The 23705-nt window shown below is 46.0% G+C and overlaps 1 protein-coding gene and 1 long non-coding RNA gene across 2 annotated transcripts in view; one reads left to right on the top strand and one right to left on the bottom strand.

Moving 5' to 3' along the window:
- Positions 1–1308: 1308 nt before the first annotated feature.
- LOC108491629 lies at positions 1309–5074 on the bottom strand. The gene is made up of 3 exons (XR_001872832.2): positions 4996–5074; positions 3204–3300; positions 1309–1563 (listed from the first exon to the last, which is right to left on the bottom strand). It is a non-coding gene; the product is annotated as an uncharacterized LOC108491629 (long non-coding RNA).
- An 11835-nt stretch (positions 5075–16909) lies between these two features.
- Positions 16910–23705, top strand: part of Cdcp1 (CUB domain containing protein 1) — a 31192-nt gene continuing 24396 nt past the window's right edge. The window contains exons 1-2 of the mRNA XM_008849516.3: positions 16910–16985; positions 20650–20862. Coding sequence (XP_008847738.1) covers positions 16910–16985; positions 20650–20862 — 289 coding nt within the window. The remainder of the gene's footprint in view (positions 16986–20649; positions 20863–23705) is intronic.

The raw sequence follows: 23705 nt of genomic DNA, 5'->3' as shown, positions 1-23705 counted from the left end.
AATGTCAGAAAGGCTTAGGAAAACTCTCTAGGTGATTTTCCCAAAGCAGTATACAGTTTATTTCTTTGCTTTAAGAACCCTGGTGGTTCCATTGCTATTGGCAATATGGAAACACCAGGCTAAAGGGCTAGCCTGAAACCGCAGTGGCTATGATAGAAATCTGCAACGCTCCACTCTCCCCCTTCGCACAGCCTTCCACCCACCCACTGAGTTTCGTTCTATGCGTTTTGTTGGTGGTGGTGGTTTTTTGGACAGTGTCTCACTGTGTATTCCTGGCTGGCCTAGAACTCCCTATGTAGCCCAGGGTGGCCTCAAACTTGCAGCCATCTTCCTTCTGCCTTCTGAGTACTGGGATTATAGGCAGGTTCCACTACACCTGTCCATGTGTGTGAACTCTTGTCCCATCCACGAGACCCTGTGTATTCCTCATCTTCCTGGACCACTTGTGGATGCCACTGTGTGGGGAAGGCTGGCTTAGTCTTCATTCTCTCCATTCTCTTTCCTTCTCAGCAATTCCACTGTCCTCTGCACTAAGGCCGAGGAGTGACCTCTTGTCACACCCTGTGTGTTCCTCATCTTTCTGGCCCACTTCAGGATATCACTGTATGTTGGGAGGCTTTGTTCAGGCCTGGGGTCTGGTGACTTTTCCTTTCTATTCATGGGTGGTTAGCTCAGTGTGGTGTCCAATGGTTCAAGTATAGCACACCCTGAGCTGCTGAAAATCATAGCCCTAAATGTGCAGCCTAGCTCACACATCTCTTTGTGGACTGGGGGATGGGTGCATGTTTGCACAAGTGCATGTGCATGTGTGGAGGCCAAAGGTCAGTCTCCAGTGTCATTCCTTAGGAGTCATTCACTCTGTATTTTTGAGACGGTGTTATCTAAGTCAGCTGGCGAGTGAACCCTAGGTATGGGTACTTACCCAGCTCTGGGATTACAAGCATGCATCCCCATGCCAGGCTTTTTTCTTTTTTTTCTTTTTTAAAAAATATTTATTTTATTTTATGCGTATGAGTGTATTGCCTGCATGTATATAAGTGCACCTGTGTCATACAAAGCCCACAGAGGTCAGAAGAGGGCATCGGATCCCCTGGAACTGGAGTTGGGATGTTTGTCAGCTACCATGTGGGTGCTGGGAATGGAACCCAGGTCCTCCGCAAGAGCTATCAGTGCTCTTAACTGCTGAGCCATTTCTCCAGCCGGCCCTTTTTTTTTTTTTTTTTTTTTTTTAATGTGAGTTCTGGGGAATCAAACTAGGGTCTTCATGCTTGCAAGGCGCACACTTTACCAACTAAACTATCTCCCCAGCCACAAATATTTATTTCGTGCTCACAGAAGATACAGAACAGATGCTCTTCCACGCAGGCACAGGGCTTGTGCTACTTTCTTCTGGCTCTGCCGCCTCCAGCACGTGGCTTCCATGTTCATCTGCATCACGAAGCTAGAAGGGAGCCAACACAGGACTCCAGCACAGGAGATTTCCAGGACCAGAAATGAAAGCTGCTCATTGGCTGAAAGTGCCCGGCCCATGCAGCTGGAAGGGAGGCAGAGTGTCCAGTATGGCTGTGGGACAGAAGTAACAGCAGTAGACCAGGAGTCAGAACCTGCCAACCTCCCATCTTGCAGAGACAGAATGGGGAAAGTTGCCTAACTTCTCTGGGCCTCAGTCTTCCAACCTTTTATACACACACACACACACACACACACACACACACACACACACAGAGGAGAGACACTGTGTATGGTATACCCACAATCTCTTCTGGTCCCATTCTGTGTCCAGGAGGAGTAGATGTGGGTGTAAGCACATTGTCATATCTCACGGGAAGAAAGATTGAAAGAAAGCAGCTAAACCCCAAGCCTCTAGCTTCGTGTGTGGCTTGGCAGTGTCACCAGGGTGAAGACTGTTTAGATTGTACAAACAAGAATTTTGTATTATCCTGTATGGTCCCCTCATTTTAACCATATTGCTACATAATATCCAGCTCAATTGGGTTTTTTGTTTGTTTCTTTGCCTATTCAGCAATGTTTAATTAGTGGTAGAATATGTTGGAAAATCAGAATTTGCTTGTAGATATACACTTAACAAACTCTTATGAAATTAAAATTCATTTCTTCAGTTATTACACCTAAATAATATGCATGTTTCAGTTCTGTCCTGGGTGGAGACCAAGCCAAGGGACTACCGAAAGTCTTGTCAGTCTCATTGTGGGGGGTCGGAATCTCCTCACCTGTAGCCACACCTCCTGCTAGACAGAAGGGCAGTGAAGCCCATCTGGAGTGTGAACTTGAGGATGTCTTGGAAAAGGAAACTAAATCAATTTCATGAGCACAGCTGGCATATACTCTTAAAAGTTTTTAGATAAAGAGCAAATGCTGGTTCCTTCAATGACAAGATCAATTAGTTGTGGGTGAAATCTGCCATTTCTGAAAAACCATCCAAGGTGGCAATTGGCAGCCTTCACCTTATACAACAAGGAAGGACAGGCTCTACGAATAAGAGTTTCACCAAGGTCCTGAGTCCAAAGGTGGTATGGAATTGAGGTTGTGCTGCTGTCTTTCTTTTGAGTCTGCCCTCTGCTTGGCCATCTGCCATATCACAGAACCCTGTGACTATAAGAAGGCCTCTGCAGTTCTTGGCACACTGTGGTCTGGCTGGGGCCTCAGCCAGGGGTAGGCTAGGTCTAGGCACAAGTTGCATTCATCCAAACAGACCCTGATATGTTACTGATCTAGAGTTAGGACCATTGGCCTATTGCAACCACAATGTTTTCCTGAAAACATATGACCCCAGAATAACTTAGACATTCGGCCCCAAGCCACCATGCGATACATGGGTGGGAAGATGGAGACCCTGCATTGGAAGGACTGGAGGCACATGGAGCCAGGCAGACCCTGACTCCTAGGCAGAGTGACTCAACATGCGGGGTGGGAATCTGTACTTCAGGAGCCCATAGGTGTGCATGCTGGAAGTCTGCTCTGTCTTAGGAAGACATGGGGACTCTGTCTTAGGAAGAGGACTTCTGCTATGCTGTTCAGCTGACAGGCCTAGCTCAGCATCGCCAGGGATACATATCCTTGCTATATTCCTATATCTTTGGATAGTGCCTCCCACAGGGCTCAGATTCTGAGCTAGAAACTGGAGAGAGGAATCAAAGAAAGCAAACGGACGGAGGCAGAGTCCTTGCTGGTCTCGAGCTTACCTTTCTATTTTGGGAAGCCATTCTGCTCAGCACCCAGGCTTTGGAGTTTGTGTTTGGGGAATTTTCCTACGGAGATGTGGACTGGCATCTCTTCACCCTATTATGAAAAAATTCTTCAAACAGCAGAGACCAAGCATTCACCCTGGAAAGGGTGGGAAACCTGGTTTGCTCCTTACTCATACGTGGGGGTCCTAGAAGCAATAATGGATTTTAGATTCTCTGGGGCCCAAACTGAAGTACAGACGAGGATTATATAGTTCATTTTCTGACTAGCACCTGGGCCCTATAGGTTTTGTTTTTGTTTTTTATGATGGGTCATGTTATCTCAGGAAATTCCTTTGGCCACCATAGCCAACAAAGTAGATATCCAAGGCATAGAAGGTCAGAACATCAGCTGCCTTTTAATCTATAGCTAAACCAGGCTAATTGGGTGAGGACCCAGTCAAATGGTCAGTACAGTTCACAAAAGCATATATAATCGGCAGAAGTTCAGATTTCTGACATATTTGATCTATACTTTTCTTGGACTAATTGGACCAGGTGCCTCATTAAACCATTTGGTGAACGTTCTAGTCTTGTAGTTTTACACCTTTATCAATAGTCAGGCATAGTGAGTGGAAAGCATCACAGAGCAATAAAACATCTCTGAGCATCCCAGGGTTACATTTCGAGGTATCTACCCAGTAAGAAAAACAAAAGAAACTTCATATTTGAAGTTTCACCTAAGCATACACAGACATTATATAAGAATACAGTAAGTTATAAGAGTATAACTTTTTCCAGGCCGGGCGTGGCGGTGCACACCTGTAGTCCCAGCACTTGGGAGGCAGAGGCAGGCGGATCTCTGTGAGTTCAAGGCCAGCCTGGTCTACATATCGAGTTCCAGCCAGCTGGGATTACAAGGAGACCCTGTCGCAAAAAGACCAAAAAAAAAAAAAAGAATATAACTTTTCCTTATCAACCCCAGGTAGGGAACCTACAACAGGTCAGAAAAATGATTCTACCCAAGTCTAGCTTAGTAAACAGAATTTACTGGGGTTACTTACAGGAGCATGGGTGACTCAAGGTCAGCGACACTGAAAAGCCTACCCCAACATGGGGGATGACTCACAAAAGCTGCATCTCAGGCCCCTATGCACAACTTGCAGGCAGCTCCACAGAAGAGTCTCATTTCTCACTCCCTCAGAGCATTGTTTACTGTTTATATAACCTTAGGAGGGTGCCTCTGAATCTTGTGACTTTCAGAACTTCCAGAACTTGATAAGTTTCCTGGGTCTCTTGAGCCTTCCTCTTCCCTCCCATACAGAAAGTTTCAGCTGTGCAATTGAGCAACACTGGGTTTGAGTCCTGACACCAATGCTTATTAACTAGGTCAGCTAGGCAGGTTACCTAAGACTGACCTGAGGTACAAAATAGAAGTAGCAACACTTGGCCAGCGAGAGGGTGTGGGAGGGTGTGTGTAACTCACACAGCCCCTTCGGGCCAAGCTGATCCCTCCATTACTCAGAACTGTAAGAGTTCTGATCATTAAGACAGTTAGGCCATGGTGTCTGTATGACCAGTTCACCTTGGGAGATTCGCTGCCACATGCTTGGAGCTTCACCCACCGTCCTACCTGGGCTCACTCTGGGCACAGATAAGGGCTCCAAGGGGGGAAATTCCTAGAAGTAGAACTGCTAGCTAGATCAGAAGCTCCAAACTGTTTTCCATGACACTTAGAGCAAGTTCTTAAACACTGTTTGCAAGTGCACACCTACTCATACATGAATTTCCTGTTAGCCAAAGAACTGACCTGGCGGGTTCTAGATAACTTGATCAGCACACTCGGTTGGAACACCCCGGCAGGCCTCCCTCCAAGGACTGCAGCGTTCCTTGTGACCATAGACACAGGCTGGGCGGAGCATGCCTGTGAGTGAAACCAGAGCTGGCTGCCCTTTGGGGCCCAGGCTGGCAGGCCCAGGCCTTTAATCCCTGCTGAGAGATGAGGTATTAGTCCTGAACAGGCCTGTAAATTGCTGACAATGTTATCAGGCAAGTCAGCCTTGGGTTAAATCTCAGGGGCAAGCTTTTATCTTGTCAGAACAAGAAGACCTGTGTCAGGATGTAAACAGTGCTTGGACCAACTTGCAGAAGCCCACCACAGAAACTAGGGACATAGCTCAGTGGCAGAGTCACTTGGCTAGCATGTATGAGGACCTGGGTTCCATCCTTTAGGTCTTTTGATGCATGCCTAGTAGAAGCTGAGGGGTTTTGTTGTTTCTTTTGCTTTGTTTTTGTTTTTTAGGCACAGTCTCTTATAATTCAGGTTGGCCTCAAATTATGTAGCTGACGATGACCTTGAACTTCTGATGCTCCCTGCTTCTGTCGCCCATGCTAGGATTCCAGGTGTGTGCCATCACGTCTGATTTATGCAGGACTGGGGATTGAACCCTAAGCTTCATGTGTGCTAGGCAAGCACTCTATCGACCTACCTATATTTCTGACCCCTCACAACTGAGTCTTGAAATAAGGTCTTCTGGCTTCCAGACCTGTGCTCTGTGAGGACAACAGCCCAAGTTCTGGCACAGAACTTAGGACACTGGGGGAAGTGTATCCCACTGGAGACTCTAAATGAGCATCTCCTCATAGCTGGACACTAGAGACAGCTGAAAGTCCCTCCTTAGAAGGCAAGTAGATAGACGCTGCTACTTCCAATGCAGTGCCAGGCAGCAGCCTTTGAAAGAAAAGAAGTGGCACTGGGTAAATTCTGGAGTGATGCTCAGGATGCGATGTGGAGCAGGAAACAAAGTTCACAACAGCGGCTTTGACATGCAACCCCCTAGCAATGTAAAATACAGAGGTGGTAAAGGCATACACTTACACAGTCACAGATTAGCTCTGGAAGAACACGTCAAACAACTGACCATGGTGGTTGCCTCTGGGAACAGAGCCATGTGTAAGGGCAAGAGAAAGATGTTTTGCTGGTCAAGTCCTCTCACTTATGCTTCATGCTTTATCTAAATGTAAAAGGTGAATTTTTTTTTTTAACTCTACTGAGTTATAAGACCATAGAATTCACCATCTCTGGTGCAGTGCTCTGGGTCTCCCCAGAAAAACCCCTTTGCAATCAGTTCCCACCCCTTCAGCTCCAGCAACCACTGATCTGTCTTCTATAATCACAGCTTTGCCTTTAAAAAACAATTGGGCGGTGCTGCTAGGGAACTGGTTTGGCAGTTAGGAGCTCTAGCTGCTCTGCAGAAGACCCCAGTTCAATTCCCAGCAACCACCCTGGGCAGCTAACAACCACCTGTAACTGTTGCTCCAGGGGATCTGACACCCTCTTCTGACTTCCTTGGCCACCTGCACACACATGGCAGTCATAAATGCACACATACATAAAACTAAATAATAAAATAAATCTTAAAATGTTTTTTGAGATAGCATTTCATGTAGCCCAAGTGGGTATCAAGTTTGCTATGTAGTGAAGACTAGCCTTGAACTCCTGGTCCTCCTGCCTCCACCTTCCAAGTACTGAGTTTATGAGTGTGAGGCACCACATCCAGTTAAAATTTTTAAAATATTTTATTTACTAGTGCACTCGTGTCATACAGTACCCAGGGAGGTCAGAAGAGGGTGTCAGATTCCCCTGGAACTGGAGTTATAGATGGTTGTTAGCTACCATGTGGCTGTTGGGGAGTCAAATCTGGGTCCTCTGCAAGATCAGTCAATGCTCTTAACCACTAAGCCATCTCTCTAGCCCCTAAAATATTTTTAAATTAAAAAAAAAAAATTTCCAAAGCCAAGTGTAAGTACAACAATCAATGGTTTTGTTGCATTAAAATGAATTTCTCAAGTACAGTCCTATCTTCAAAAAAGTCTGAAGTTGCTTTCTGCAAGATCTTGGTTGTAGATCCCCGTGTGGTGGTGCAAGCCTGTGAATCCAGATCTCTGGAGACAGAGGATGTAGAGTTCAAAGACAGCCTGGGCAGCATAGTGAAACCCTGTCTCAAAAACTGAGCAAACAGCCAGCTATGGTGGCACATGCCTTTAATCCCAGTACTCAGGAGGCAAATGGATCTCTGTGACTTTGAGATCAACCCGGTTTACATGAGTCCCAGGCTGGCCAAGGCTACATAGTGAGAACTTGTGTAGCCTAAAAGCTACCCCCTCTCCCCTAAAAGCAAACAAACAAAAGAATTTGGGTTTGTAGAAAGGCTAAGTGTTAAATCACTGGGAATTGAGAGATGGGAGGTCAAACCTGTTTTCACCCCCTTGGAGTGATTGTTTCTAAAGAACAGTGAGATGCCTTTTATTTTGGTTTGGTTTGGTTTCCTTTTCCCCTATCTGCTTTAGGGCCTAGCACTGAGCAAGCCCAGTGAGTTTGATCTTGTCTGGAATGTCCTGAACGTAATCTAGCCCAGCCTCAGGCCATTTGGTAAGAATTCCATTTCTTCTACAGTTTAGAGATCTCTGTGCACTCTTGTCTCCTGTCCTTCCAGAGCTCAGCACCCAAACAGAATTCAAATATAGAACCAGTGACTGTAAACTGGGGATTGGGAACCATTTGATGTGTTTTGGGCAAAAAATAGAATTGCAAATTATCTGGTAGAGGATGCAACCTCTGTTCAACAAATATACGTCTTTAGGGACAGCAAGATGGCTGAGTGGGTAAAGTGCTTAGTGCACAAACTTGGTGACCTGAGTTCAATCCTCAGGACCCACATAAAGGTGGAAGGAAAGAACTGACTCATTGAAGTTGTCCTCTGACCTCCACAGACTCACTGTTGCATATGCACACACCCCCCACATATACACCACATATACACAGTAAATATTTATATATAACATATATACCTCTTCCCTGTTTTGCCTTTTATATTTGCGTTTGTGACTCTGTTTGGTGTGATAAGTACAGCAAAGATAGATCACTGGTAATCCCACAGAGTTGTTTGATATTTAAAAAGATACCTTCTGCCAGGTGTGGTGGGTGGCCCAAAGCCCAAGCACATATCAAATGACCATGTTCATGGTCAACCTAAGCTGATGGCAAGACCCTGTCTCAAGAAAACGAAGGAAAAAAGGAGAAGGAGAGAGAGGAAGAAAGAAAGGCAAGGAGAGGGGCAGGAAACCTAGTCACCTAAACACTTAGGGGGTACAGAAGGGGCGCCTCAAGCCACCGTCCCTGGATGTTGTTTGAGCCAGCTTCTGCTGCTTCCTGCTGACCCTGTGCCCCTCTGTGGCTTTCATGACCCACACTTCAAGGTGTGACGGAAGGAATCTTTTTAATGTTTCATGGAATGTTAGGGTGACGTAAAGCAGTCCCGTGTCGTCATGAATTATTTACAGTGGTCAGAAGCTAAGCCACCTGTTGTTTAGCCCTGTGTTCTATAGTTCCTGTGCTCCTGGTCTGTTACTATGCAGCTTTCTGACCTCAGTTGTCCTCTTTGAAATCTTTTCTCTACCCAATGTGGTTTGATTCCATTGGGAGTTATTATGATGTCTGTGTCTTGGGTGAGCAAGGGAGTCTTTTTGTGAGACAAGGTTTCATTGGCTAGAACTTGTTATATAGATGAAGCTGGCCTCGAACTCACAGAGATCTGCCTGCCTTCACTTCCCAAATGCTGGGATCAAAGGCGTATGCCACCATGCCCAGCTTGGCAAGGGAGCCTTATTAAGACCACATCATGTCTATTTGTCAAATGCTGGCCCAGCCTCATTGTGGTACATGCATCACCATGGTACATGGCCTGTGTTTTTGGCTATATAAGGGAAAACTGCAGAAGTGACAGGTTCCACACAAGTCTGTCACCACTTTGGGACATGAGTTAAATCACAAGTCCAAAAGACAGCCGGTCACTAATGCTGCTGCTTTTGGAAGATGGTTCAGTAACTTTGGAAGGTAAATAACTTGCATCATTGAATACCGTTTTCTTTGCTAAGGGGATGAAGAGGGGACTAAATAGATGCCTGCAGCAGTCTCACTTTGATCAGCCATCTCAGTCAGTTGAATTGAGTAAGGAGCACGCAGGCAATCTTAACATCACTGTGGGAGCTTTATCCTGCTGTCTTCTATCATTGTTCTAAAGGTATGGAAAGAAATAGTAGGCTCTTTTAAAGAGATCTGTGGGTCTGTGTTTGGAGAGGATGGGAAAGAACCCTAGTATCTTGGCTGAGAAAGTGGGATCTTGATATCCCTGAAGCCCTGAGGCTTTTTTTTTTTTTTTTTTTTTTTTGGTCTTTTTGGAGACAGGGTTTCCCTGCTGCCCAGGCTGGCCTGGAACTCACTAGGTAGACATGTAGACCCAGCTGACCTTGATTTCACAGAGCTCCACCTGCCTCAGCCTTGGAGTGCTGGGATTTAAGGCCTGCCCCACTAGGCCCAGCTTAGCCTGTGAAACATTGGCCCTACTTTATTCATCAGTGTATGTCAGCCCCTGGCCTAGACAGCAGGTTGTAGCAAAATGACTGAGTGACATGGTCAGAGCCAGCCTTTATATTATTTTTTTTAATTTTATGTGTATGAGTATTTTGCTTGCATTTATGCAAGTGTACCTAGCTTGTACAATGCCCACAGAAGCCAGAGGAGGGTGTCAGAGCCCCTGGAAATAGAGTTACAGATGGTTGTTAGCCTCCATGTGGATGCTGGGAACTGAACCTGGGTCCTCTGCAAGAGCTCTCTTAACCTCTGAGCCATCTCTCCAGCCCCTTTATCATCTTTGCTTCAGGTTGTCTTGGGCTTCCTGCTTCCACTATGCCTTGTCCTCCTCTTTGGCCTCCTCCCTCTTTGGCCTTCCAGGCAGTCCTGTGTCCCAGAGTCTTTGTCTGTACTGCTCTATGTCCTGTCCTTGAGCATTCACAGATCACATACAGCAGCATTCAGTGTGTAACCAATGTGATCAGTTTTGGTGGCAAAGCCAAAAACAAGCACTGAACAGCATTGCCTAGAAATAAAGAAATGGAAAAAGATTATTACCTGCATCAAGTAAGTAGACCACAGAATTATTTTCAAGGCAGTGCCCCTCTTGAACAGAGGGTGAGGCATTTTATTTGGGGAGCCATACATACTCATTTAGCGGTAGGCATACTCCTGAACATGCTCTATTAAGGAGTCCATTTCTGATCATGCTCAGTTTAAAGTCATAATTCAGAAAGGAAAGATGGTGGGCACATTATTGGGTCTGCTTAGCTCAATGTCGCGAACTACTCTTTAAGATGGTGGACAGAAACACTTTTGAATATCTCAACTTGTGTGGTAAAGTTACTGGACAGAAACATCCCTGGGCATGTTAGTTTTCTCCAAAACTTTTTTCTGCAACAAAAGGAAAGGACATTTTAAAATTGTGTTAAGATGAGCACTTCCTGCTAGAGGTACATGCGTTGCTTAGCACCTAGCAAGTGTGTAGGTTTAAAATGCTCCCCTCTTCTCTGGAGATCAGGGGAGGCTGCAAGCCCTCTGTTGCTCCCTCCGCACACCAGTGCCACTTGGGACATTCAACCGCTCTTGGGGCATGGACACTGACTGGGATGGTCACCTGCCCTGCCATCTACACCTTTCTCCAAGTCCTCCTACAGTAACCCAAAACCATTTCCTCAACTGGACCAACTGCCACCCCTCTCTCCAGATTCTTCCTGGGGCTGCTGGGAAGGCAGCTAGCAGTTCACATCCAGGAGCATAAGCTTGCCCTGCTTTCCCCATGCTGGCCCTGGGAATAAGGTGGGAGGGGAAGGGTGGGGGAAGGGTGATTGGCATGGCTTGTCAGGTCCTCTGTGGTCACCACCCAGTGAGGGGTTTCATGGTCCAGATAACCAGGGCAGGTAGGGTCTTTAGTCTAGAAAGAAGCATTTATTGCCCAGCCACGCCAGAGGCCCTTCTGTCAGATAAAGAGGAAAGAAGAACAGAGCCTGGTGGCGCATACCTGTGATCCCACTGGGGAGACTGAAGCAGGAGGTTCATGAGTTCAAGGCCAGCCTAGGCTACAGTAAGACCCTGTCTAAAAACTGGGGTGGGAAATTCATATCTGGAGCTGTTAGGTGGGGACTAAGGGAATTTTATACTTGATCTATCCTTGGTTTTGTCCATGAGTCTTGCAGTCTGGAGAAGTGAGCCTTGCGTGCCTGAGCTTCTATGAGGTGCTTTTATGCCAGAACCCAGCATTGCAGTTCATATCTGCTGCTTTTTCTAGAATTATGGCTGTCTTTTCCTGCCAACTCAGTCACATTAACCTTCTACACCAGCCACCCCAGACAGACCTCTGTAGGCTATGAAGTCCTCAGCATCTGAAGAATTCTCATTCACACCATGTGCCGACTGGGCCATTTTAGACAAAAATCCCTTCCCCTTTGGTATTGTGGAAGGGCCCTGGAGAGCCAGCAGCTGAGACAGACTTCATTCTGCCTTGATTTACCCTGAGAACAAAAACATTTTCCAGAAAGTTTCTAGCAGTGCTTGGAATTCCCAGGGCGGGATTGGATCTGCAAGTATGCCTTGGGCTCTAGCGACACACCCTGGGCTCCAGCATCACACTGCTCTGGTGCTAACCTGGCCCTGCCTCTTAATTGTAGATGGCCTGGGTGACTTCCTCAGACAGCCTGAGCCATAGGCTTCATCTGTAGGCTGGAGACCTGTATGAAAGCCGGCTTCAGGGGTAGGTATGAGGAATTTATAGACATTTACATGTGAGCATGGTGCCTGCCTCTTACTAAGTGTTCCTTAAGTGTCAGTTGTCATTGAGGCCGGCCTGGGCCTCCGGTCCTAGGGAGACCCCCTCAGTCTCTGAAATGGCAAATGGGCTGCAGTTCATCCTTGTGTGAATGTGGAAATTAACTCTTTCCAGGTGGCAGATCTGTAGTCCTGTTGAGGGTGGAATTTACACTTCCACTTGAGGGATTATTAACACTCTGAGTTTGGTGATATGACAGTCTGCCATCACCTCTCAGGACAGACCTTGTTGGAATGGGTTGTGCTGACCGTGAACCTAGCCCCTTGGTATCATTCATTCACTTGTTAAGAATGGCAGCAGCCTCCTGACTCTGCTGGGTAACTTGACAGCTTACATGAGGCAGCTCAGTGTGGTCCCTAAGTGGGGTGGGTAGGTAGGGCTGTCCAGCTGCCTCCAGAGCTCAACACACTTGGGGAAGTGAGGTCATGTCTCAGAGTCTCTGGGAATACTAAAGTCACATGAGTCAACATTATGGGAGGACCTTCACAGCCAGTGAGCAGGGCAGGGCAGGGTAGGGCTAGGCCCAGGTGAGGCTGGCAGAATGTAAGGTTTTGTTCCCACTTGCACAGCCTCAGAGTGACAGTATGCTAGGAGTTTGCCCTGAAGTTGCTGATCTGGCCTCACCCAGGCCCGGTCCCACCAGCCAGGACTGTGGGCTCTAGGCTCCTACAGGCTGGTGTTGATAGACTGTCCTGAGCACTGTTCCCTGGCACCCTCACTAGCACTGGCAGTGGAAGGTTGTATAGTTAATATTATCTACAATAATAGCAGTGACTATTGATCAACTCCCTGAACCATCCCAAGTGCTTTATGAGTGTTTCACTGATTCAGGCCTCACAAGAATTCCATTTTTATCCCTGTTTATAGAGAAATTAAGCAGTTTGCCCGAGCAGACACAGCTGGCAAACAGCAGAGCTAGGAATCAACCCTAAACAACCCATTTCTAAATCTGCACTTTGTAACCTCAACACACAGCTGTGGAGACAAGCTGGTACTGATGCGTGAAGCCCAAACTCCATAGCCAACTCCACACTCTTGTCTCCCACCTCCTCTGCTTCCATGGGCAACAACAAAGAAGCCCCAATCCTCACTCCTCTGTGTCTGCACCAGTGGGCACTTCCATCTGTCCTTCCTGACACCAACTTTACTATCTCCTGATTGCTTCCTGAGAGCATCAGAGGTCGTGACTCTTCTATGAAGCTCTCCCTGATGGCACATTAATCTTGCTTGGTGCCCTCAGGTTGCTGAGTCTCATAGAGTCTGGTGAGCAGGCAGATGGTCAAGGTCACATCAAATTGTTGCTCTCTGTGGGGAATGAAGGTGGGAAAAGTCACTGAAATGATGAGAGTATTCTTTTGGGGTTACTCCCCTGGCTCTCTTAGTGTGGGCATCCCATCCTCTGGGTGAGCATCCCCAGTAATGAGGTGCATTTTGCAAACCCAGCCCTTGAAGCAAACCACTCATTTGCCTGGTACTCAACCCAAGAAACTTGGGTCTGATGCACAAAGCAGGAAACACAGGCTGGAGAACCCAATGAGTGAGGAGGTTGGTCCACAATGTGACACCGTCTAAGAGGGACAGAACCGTTTGACTATCATGGTCATCATCATCATATTCCTCTCCATTGCTTGCTTTGAACTTGGACTCCCACACAAGCCCTGACTGATCAGCCATGCTGACTCTCACATGCACTCTTGTGTCTCTCTCCCTTGGCATCCTGGGTGCTCCTTCTGGGGCACCTTGCCCAAGGGTGCTCAGACTTAACTCTGTTCCTGGCTGGATGCTGCTTTGGACACAGAAAGTAAATGGGTACCGAGCCCCATGGGAAACTACACACAGCCTGGAGACAACTGGTTCTGACACATCTAAAAATGTTTAAACTGTGTTTGTCAGTCTTTGAAACTGTTTGACAAGTCTGGGAGGAAATGAGTTCTTCCCTAGTGTTTAAATCACTTTCTTGGTATTTGTTTCCCATGCTATCATAGAGAATTGCAAAGAAATAGAACAGTGGAGAGAAGAAACAGAAAGGGGCATTTTGGAAGTATCTGGTGAATAATGAATGATGATTAAAAGCATTGGAAATTCCCGCTGGACAAGCACTGGCAAGGAGGAATGAGCAAAGGTGTCCTAACAAGGACAGGTAGGGTGGTGGGGAGCTGAACAGAGAGCTGTGACTCAGGAGCCTGGCCGGAGCCTCAGAAGCTTTCCCCAGGGCCTCACACCTGGGCCTTCGACACTGCTCCCAAGAAGGGCTTAGATTTCCTTCAACCCAGAAGACCTCAAAATCACACCAGAATTGGGAGAGTTGTCTGAGTTTCTCTGGATTGGGGTCCTAAACCTTCTAAGCTATTCAACTAATAAGATATAAAAACTCCTGGGGAGATGATGCAGAGGGCTCTGATGTGCCAGGCCCAACCAGAAGCAGTGAGGAAGGCTGGGGTTTTATTCCCAAGTGTTGGTTTTTCCAATTTCAAGGGGATGAATGTTTGAGTGGGTACAGGGAAAAGCCATGCAAGCAAAAGGCCCTCAAAGTCCAAGCATCTGTGATTGAGTGAGCTGATGAGTTCTTTTTCGAAAGCAATGTGGTTTCCATGATCCTTCATTACAGTGAAGTGATGGCTTTGGAGGTGGAGCAGCTGGAATCCTTACCTTCTCACTCCTGTTCTGCCTCTCCTGCTGATTTTCATTCAGAAGGGGGATGGGCAGTTGCACTTGGTAGCCTTGAGTGAGGCCTCTTGGTTGTAGACCCGGGGAAACAGCTTGTGATATAAACCCCCTCTTCCTGCTGCAGACATGAGCAGGGATCAACTGTGCTGAACGTATTATTAGCTTAGTGTTTCCTCTGGACTCTTGAAGGCAAGTAGGGACCAGTTGTATCTAAGCCCCTGGTCTGGGTCACAAAGATGATGTATTGGTTGTCTTTCAATGATCAAAATGCCAGAGAAAACATATCAAGGGAGGAAAGATTTATTTAGCTCCACAGTTTGAGAGGGCTCAGTTCATGGTTGCTTGGTCCCATGCAGAATATCACAGTGGACAGAAGCATGTGGGGGAGGAGCCTCTTCACCCCATGGTAGACAGGAAGCAGATACAGATACAGGCCAGGAAGAGGCCAGGGACAAGGTACTCCCAAGGACCTGCCCCCAGTGACCTACTTCCTTCAGCTAGGTCCTACTTTCAAGTTTCCAGAACTTTCTGAAATAGTACCAGTCAGGGACCAAGCCACATATTCAAATTGTAACAGGGACACAAACAACGACTGGTGGTGAAACATGTACAGTGGGATGTGGCTGGGAGTAGAACACACAGTGGTGTCAATCAGGTCTTAGCAGAGAAGCATGGTGAGATGTTGGATGTACAAGAGCAAACCATTTGAACCTTATTTTCATTGGCCTTGTTTGTATATGAATTTGCATGAAGATGTAGGTTGTTTAGACCCAAAGTAGAATATGTTAGCGGTGGTAGCTCCATGCTTCATGAAGGAAGGACCACTGTATTCACTAGTTAGATGGGGTAGTTGGATCTCTACATAGGATGATGATAATAATAATAATAATAATAATAATAATAATAAAATTGAGGGATGGAGAGATGGCTCAGCAGTTAAGAGAACTGACTGTTCTTACAGAAGACCTGGGTTCGAATCCCAGCATCCACATGGCAGCTAACAACCATCTATAACTTCAGTTCCAGGGGCTCTAGTGCCCTCTTCTGTTTTCCTCATGTATTGCATGACATGGGAGCACTTATACACATGCAGGTGTAATACTCAGACACATAAAAAACTTTTTTTTGAAAGTAAATCCTTGCCTTCCATTGTAATCCATAGTAAGTGTTTCCAATACAGATCACCAGATCCTGTGTTGTACCCATGGGGCTTGGAGCATGACAATTAATTAAGCTATCAGCTTCCTTAGGGTGAGAGCTGTGGATGTTTCTGTCAGCAAATCATTTGTACCAAGTGTGATCCTTAGAATATATTATGAACTAGGAAAATGTTTGTTGAATGATTATCTGATTCTAAAAAGCATGGATTTCTAAAAGACATCATATGTTTTTCTTCGGGTATTGTTAATCATAGAGTGACCTGTCATAGCTAAAATTATTCTGGGTACCAACATGGCTAAAAACAGAAACAACTGAGAGGAAAGTTTTAGTGAGCTCAGCTTTGGTCTTCGGAATCAAGTTTAGAGTTTTGAAAAGTTTACACATTTTCAAAGATGAAAGTATTAAGTATTACAAAGTATTAAGGCATATTTTAGCCGTGTTTGTGGTTTACTCTGCAGTAGACAATCTTTTGAACACTTCTGATTTTTGTTTATTAAAGTATCTATCTGCCTTGTATCTAACAATTAAAACGGTACTAATTAACAATGATAATTTAAAAATAATGATTTGGCCAAAGGGTTAAAACAAAACAAAAAGCCCAGGAGAAACAAGAGTGAAGGGGATTGGTGGTATCAGAACCAATGCCTCTGCTCCTGACAATCAGTTAGCCCAACTGGGTGCCCAGGTTGGAGGCAGGCCAAGCTTTCAGGGAGAGGGTACTCCAAGAACCTTTTACAGTCGGTATGTGAAGATATTTTTATGACTACAAAAACAGAACACAAGGGTTGTGGTATACAGCTTAGGTACAAATAAATTCGTTCTTAATCTGATGTCTTAAGGAATTCTTGGCTTCTGAGTCTGTCTCAGAAGGTTTAAATGTCACACTGCTCAAGAACGAAGCATTTGAGAAAATGTACTTCTACCTCAGAGAACATTCTCTCTCTCTCTCTCTCTCTCTCTCTCTCTCTCTCTCTCTCTGTCAAAACACTGTCACCCCTGATTACCTCCAGGGAAGACTTATTAGTCCACACTGAAGTATAGGAACAGTTGTATGTCTGTGAGCAATTAAATGCAGTGACAGGGCCATGGAGACTGTTCTTTCATAATTGGGAGCTTGAGCTTTTCTGGGTCTATGTGGGCACCTGGCGCAGGTGGGTCCCAAAGCTGCTGCTCAGCAAGATGGGTAAGTTCCTGCCATCCTCCGGTGGGAGTCTGCATGCTGAGTGGGTCCCAAAGCTGCTGCTCAGCAAGATGGGTAAGTTCCTGCCATCCTCCGGTGGGAGTCTGCATGCTGACTGTGGGAGGAGGGAACCGTGGGCAAATGGCAGGATGCCCTGAGGCAGAGACTAGAGCCTGAGGAGCAAAGCCCAGGATAGTTGGAGGCTGGGGGGCAGGGGGGACACTTTGGTGGGTTGGTGTTCTGTGAAGGGGACTCTATAGTTACTTTTCTCATTGCTGTGACCACATACCTGACATGAAATATCTTGAGGGAGGGTTTACAGCAGCAGGAGCATGAGGCAGCTGGTCACCTTGCATCCACAGTCAGGAAGCAGAGAGTGGACAGGAACTGGGACCTGCCTCTAGTGACCTATTTCCTCCAATAAGACTCCACCTCCTGGGACTGGAGAAATAGCTCAGCGGTTAAGAGCACTAACTGCTCTTGCAAAGGACTGGGGTTCAGTTCCCAGCACCCATATGGCAGCTAACAACCATTTGTAACTCTAGCTCCAGGGCCTCTAATCAAATCCAATGCCCTCTTCTTGCCTCCATGGGCACTGCACACATATGTGCCATTAATAGATGCAGGCAAAACACTCCTATACACACACACACAATCCCCTCTTCTCTCCCCCCTGCGCCCTCCACACATATGTGCCTTTAATAAATGCAGGCAAAACACTCCTCTACACACACACACACACACACACACACACACACACACACACACACACCCTCCATCTCCTAAAGGTTCTACAACCTTCCAAAACAGCATCACCTGCTGGGGACCAAGTGTTCAAACACATGAATCTTTGGGGGACATTTCACATTCAAACTTCAACAGGGACTTTGAGCTGAGACTGGAGCATTTTCGACACAAGAAGGAGTGTATGCAAAGCCCTGAGGTGGAAAGAGTACATTCAAGAAGGCAAGGGGGGAAGAGAGAAAGAGAGAGAGAGGAGAGAGAATTAGAAAGGGGTTGAAGGAAAGAAATTTTGCTGCAAAAACGAAAACCTAAGACCAAGTGTGGTGGCCACACACCTTTAATCACAGCACTTGGGAGTCAGAGGCAGGTGGATCTCTGTGAGATCAAGGCCAGCCTGGTCTACATAGTGAAATCCAGACCAGCTGGGGCTACAGAAACTTAAGACCTCTTGGAAGCAAGATCTTGAGCCCACTGCGTGTGTACCCTGGCCCTGTGAGAGATAGTATGTCACTGAACTCGCAGAGTCACTCCTACAGGTGCTGATCCTAGACTCAGAGTTGGCGGGCAGTGAGCGTTACTCCAGCCCAGCCCCCTCATTTTCCAAGTGAAACAACAGAGGTCCAAGAAGGGCAAAGTTCTTAACCTGAAAAATATCGTGGATGAGGTCAAAAGCAAATAATAAGTAGAAATATTCACAGTCCATATCTTAGGAAGAGGCGGGTATCCATCCACATAATGGGTGGATGAGTGTGTGAGGGAGGAGGTATAGGAAGAGGATAACATCAACCCAGTGTTCACTCACGGTGACCACCTAGCCATGTGCACACAGTATGCCCATTCATGGCCTGCAGCACGAGAGCCACTGCCAGTGCTGCCAACATCACAGAGCCTGGGTGGTCAAAACCTGGAAGGACTCAAGTGTCACTTACCCAAGGCAGAGATAATAATTCAGGGTCTAATCAGACAACACAGTACTGCTCAGTGTGTAGCCCTATGGATGGGACTGGATACATGCTTCTAATCACAGCACTTTGGAGGCAGAGGCAGGAGGGATTTCTGTGAGTTTGAGGCTAGCCTGGGTTACATAGTGTGAGACCTTGTCTCAAAACATTATATTTTAAAAAATAGGCTGGAGTAATGGCTCAGCAATTCCCTCTCAGGATACAGACTGAGTTCCCAGTACCTACATGGTGGCTCACAACCTCCAGTAATTCCAGGGGATCTATCGCCCTCTTCTGGCCTCTGTGGGCACTGCATGCATGTGGTACACACATAAAAATAAATAAATCTTAATTTCTCTGAGGGTTTTTCTTTTGAGATAGGGTCTCCCTGTAGCCCCAGCTAGCATGGAACTCACTATGTAGACCAGGCTAGCCTCAATGTCACACAGATCTACCTCCCTAGTGCTGATATTAAAAGTGTCACCACCATGCCCAGCTCTCTGAGAGTTCTTGAGGGAACAAAAAAGGCAGGTATGGTTCATGCCTATAACCTCAGCTCTCAAAAGGCTGAAGCAGGATGATTGCAATGAGTTGCAGGACAGGCTGGGCTACATTGTGAGTCTGATTTTGTTTTTAAAAACAAAGGGCCAGGGGGCATGGTTGTATACACCTTTCATCCCAGCACTTGGGTGGCAGAGGCAGGCAGATCTCTCGAATTCAAGACCATCTTGGTCTACGTAGAAAGTTCTAGGCCAGCCAGGGTTACACAGTGAAACCCTGCCTCAAAAAAAACAAAATGAAACAAAAACCAGTATGGCACGGGGACTAATTGAAGTCACACAGAACAACAACAGATATGCCAGAATTCCTTTTCCTAAGACAGTGGCTGCCGGGGACTGAGGAGCTTTTCCCTCTGACCTGAGAGCACTTGGAAATTGATAAAGCCAAGCAAAGCTCTGAGAAGGGAGAGTACACTGCTGGTGCACCTCTGCTGAGGAAGGGCCCTACTCACTACCTCATGGGCTTGCTGAAGTATTTTGGCTGACCCCAGTCCAAGACATTATTGTTTTCCTCTAAGTTCCAAGTTCATCACACGCACGCATGCGTGCGTGCATGCGTGTGTATGTATTTGTGTTTAGTGCCAGTGTTCTAGACCAGACCCTTATATATGCTAAGCAAGTGTTCTACTATTGAGCTACATTCCTGTCTTTTTACTTACTTTATACTTTAAAAAAATTATGTGTATGAGTGTATTACCTGCACATATGTAAGTGCATCTGTGTTGTGCAATGCCTATAGAGGTCAGAAGAGAGTGTCAGATTCCCCTGGAACTGGAGTTAGGAACAGTTGTTAGTCTCCATGTGGGTGCTAGGAATCAAACCTGGGTCCTCTGTAAGAGCAACCAGTGCTCTTAACTGCTGAGCCATCTCTCCAGCCCCTTATTTATTTTAGACAGGGTCTCACTAAGTTGCCAGGCTGGCCTTGAACTCACTTTGTTGCCAGACAAACTTTGAACTTGTGATCCTTCTGCTTCAGCCTCCTGAGTAGCTGAGATTACAGGCCCATACCACCAGGTCGAGCCAGTATGTTTATCTCTAATTTCAGCAAATGTCCTTCTGTCTCCTGTGGGACAAATGTATATTCTCGGGCTGTAAAGGATCTGAGCCAGAAAACAGCAGCTTTTTTCACATAAGCATGTCTCAGTAGACAGATGGCTGCTGTAGACTTTGTCCTACAGTCACAGCAAGAAGGGGCAGGCAGTGTCTCTGCTTGTCATTAATGCTGCATAAATAAGTATCTGAACACATGCTGCACAAGAGATCAGGGGTGTGGTAGAGTGGTTTCAATTTTTAGAAATGTCAATCCAAATGAGAGGCAGTGTCCCTGCCCAGGCATCAGGTCCTGGCTCTTTGCCATTGGGAAGGTCAGCTCTGCCACTTCACAGGCCAGGAGGGAAGGGCGGGCAGTGGTGCACCCCGACACTACTTCCAGAGGACCCCTGTAGGTCTGCAGACCTTCCCTCTTGCTCAGGTCATTTTTGCTCCTTCTTTCAGAGGCATCTGAGATTGCTCTACCCCAGGGAAGCGGCATTACTGTGCGCATCAGGCTGGCCAGCCCAGGCTTGCCCTCGAAGCCCTCCTGCTACATCATCATGGCTAGACAGCATGTGATCGAGTTGCTCGTCAAACCTGGAGAAAGAAAGTCCATTACCTTTAGCTGCAGCAATCCAGAGAAGTACTTTGTCTTGGAGATTGAGAAGAATATTGGTGAGTTAGCCCTAGTGATCTATGGGCTGTGTCCCCCAAGACACCCACCCCCGCACACACACATACACCACCAGTTCTGACAGCTCTTCACTGGGCTGCATCAGGCTCTGGTGTTGGAGAGAGCACTGAATTCTGCACTCTCTAAGCTGACTCCTACTTGGCCATTTGCAGGCCCATGTGTTTCCCATGGCCCATGGGTAATCTTCAGGAGAGCCCAGGGGAAAGTTCAGAGAGGAGCTGGCCTGAGCTGGCATAGCTCATGAGAAGCAGGGCAGTGCAGGAGCCAGGGACTTTTGACCTTAACCACTTGACCATACACAGTCTTTATGGAGCACAGGAGAGGGCCACATGTTATAGGTCTCTAGATTTGTGAGGCTCTGCTTCATGTGCTAGGAAGATCTAGAAGCCAAAGGGGTTCACCATATTTGTTGCTATAACACAATACTGAGTCTGGGTAATTTATAGAGACCAGATAAGAATTTTCTCACAGTCCTGCAGGCTGGGAGGCCCAAGGTAAAAGTACAGAAGGTGATCTCCTTCAACTTGAGCATTTCTGTAAGGGCACTAATCCACATGAGGGCTCCACCCTCATGACTTAATTACCTCTTACTGGCCCTACTGCTAATACAGCAACATTGGGAATTGGGTTTTCATCCATGGATCTCAGAGGGACCAACATTAAAACAACAGCAGACTTGGAAGACAGAACTAGAAAGTCACGGAGCACAGCATGGTGCAGTGGGTCCATAGAGCAGAGTAGGACACAGGAGCTTTGGGAGGGTGTAGCTGGCCACATGGCCTGATCTGGAGACTCCACATGAGTTACTCAGCTGCCTTCCTTTGTTCTCCAGTCTATAAAGTAAGAGTCATTGTGTCAAACCATAGTATTAGAAAACAAAACAAAACAATGAACTGAAAATGTATAACATGTAAGAATTCAGAAAATGTTGGACATTTGGTATTGTTGTTATTCATGGTCAGCTTGGGATAGGAGATTGACATGGGGAGTAGAGAGGAGAAGATAGTTCCATTTGTGCCTTCCTCGTCATTTCAGTGCATGCCAGAAGAGTTGGTAAATGTAGTAATGGCAATGAAAGCCCAAGCCATCTATTAGGAATTTGTAAACAAAAGGAGAAATTAACATGCTACCTAGCATTTAAATGTACACATAATTTAAAATGTCTGCTTGTTTGTTTTGTCACAGGATCTCATTATGCAGCCCTGGTTGGCCTGGGACTCACTGTGTAGACCAGGCTGACCTGAAACTCACTGCATAGACCAGGCTGGCTTGGGACTCACTGTGTAGACCAGACTGGTCTCTAATTTACAGAGATCCACCTGCCTCTGCCTCCCAAGTGCTGGAATTAAAGGTGTGTGTCACCACACCTAGACAAAGTAGCAACTTTTAAAACTACATTTGATAACTAAGGCTTAGACCTGGTTCTGTGCAAAGACCAAACAGACAAATTGCTAACTAGTCTCACAGAGAAAAGAAAGCAAACACAAACATGCAGCATTAAAAGTATAAAAGTTGGGGGGCTGAAGAGATGGCTCAGTGGTTAAGAGCACTGACTGTTCTTGCAGAGGAATTGGGTTCAGTTCCCAGAACCTACAGGCAACTAACAATGATCCATAGCTCCATTTCCAGGGGATCTGTTGTCTTCTTATGACCTCCTGAGACATTGCACAACATGGGTGCCCTTACATACATGCAGGCAATACACTCATACACATAAATTTTTTTTTAATATATAAAAGTTGGGACTCACAAGATGACTCAGGGGTTAAGTAAGAGTGCTTGTTGCTCTTGCAGAGGACCTGAATTCAGTTCCCAGGAACTATATCAGGGGACTCACAACTCCACCTCCAGGGGATCCAGTGCCCTCATGCAGCCTCTGGGTACTTGCACTCACGTGGCACACATACACATACACAAATATGCATACATACACATAATATTTAAAACATCTTTAAAAGTATGAAAGTTGATTTATAATGACATCTAGAAACTTTCAAAAATCATAGATTTTATACAGGATTATAATAACTACATGAAAATCTGAATGAAATGGATGATTTTTCAGGGGTAATTTTCTGCCTCGTGGGAAGATAGGAATGTGAAATAATAAATAATCAGGCAGACGTTGGAGGGTGGAAAATGCTCAAGATTATGGCAATCAGGATGTATGTTAGCTAGAGATGGTTCATAGGCCATCTTTGATTAAGAAGCTTGCTGTAAAACTTCAATGAGTAGACAGACCACTTCTACAATACTTCAGCCATCCTGGAGAACGGTTCACTTTATCAGGAAAGGTGGAAAAATGCCTTTGGCCTGTGGTCTACATGGTATCCTCACAACCACTCTGCTGTAAAATATGTATTATAGAATAAAATATCTATTCTAGAATAAAAACATTCTAAATGTTTTTAGTAAACCTTGTAAACTGTACTTGTTAGGAGCAGATAACAAAGACTGTATTTAACAGTACCACCAATAAAACAGAGCAACATGAGGATCCTGTTATTCAGGCAGTTGGTTACCATTACACAAAATTTCTAGTTGAATATTTATGGGTGATCATATAGTGTATTTGAAGCTATATAAAAAGACAAAAGACAGAAAGAGAAGATCTAAATGGAGAAATCTCCCATCTTCCTTAGTGAAAACATTTGGGTTTGGTTTTGTTATTTGTTTACTTGTTAAGACAGGGTCTTACTATGTACCCCTAGCTGGCCTGGAACTTACTACATAGGCCAGGCTGGCTTCAGACTCACATAGATCTGCCTGCGTCTAACTCCCTAGTGCTAGAGTTAAAGGCATGCACCTCTATGCTCAGTAACAC

This window comes from Nannospalax galili, unplaced genomic scaffold (genome assembly GCF_000622305.1).
Source record: "Nannospalax galili isolate Female #2095 unplaced genomic scaffold, S.galili_v1.0 scaffold443, whole genome shotgun sequence".
Classification (NCBI taxonomy): domain Eukaryota; kingdom Metazoa; phylum Chordata; class Mammalia; order Rodentia; family Spalacidae; genus Nannospalax; species Nannospalax galili.
This window is presented reverse-complemented; position numbering and strand designations above follow the sequence as displayed.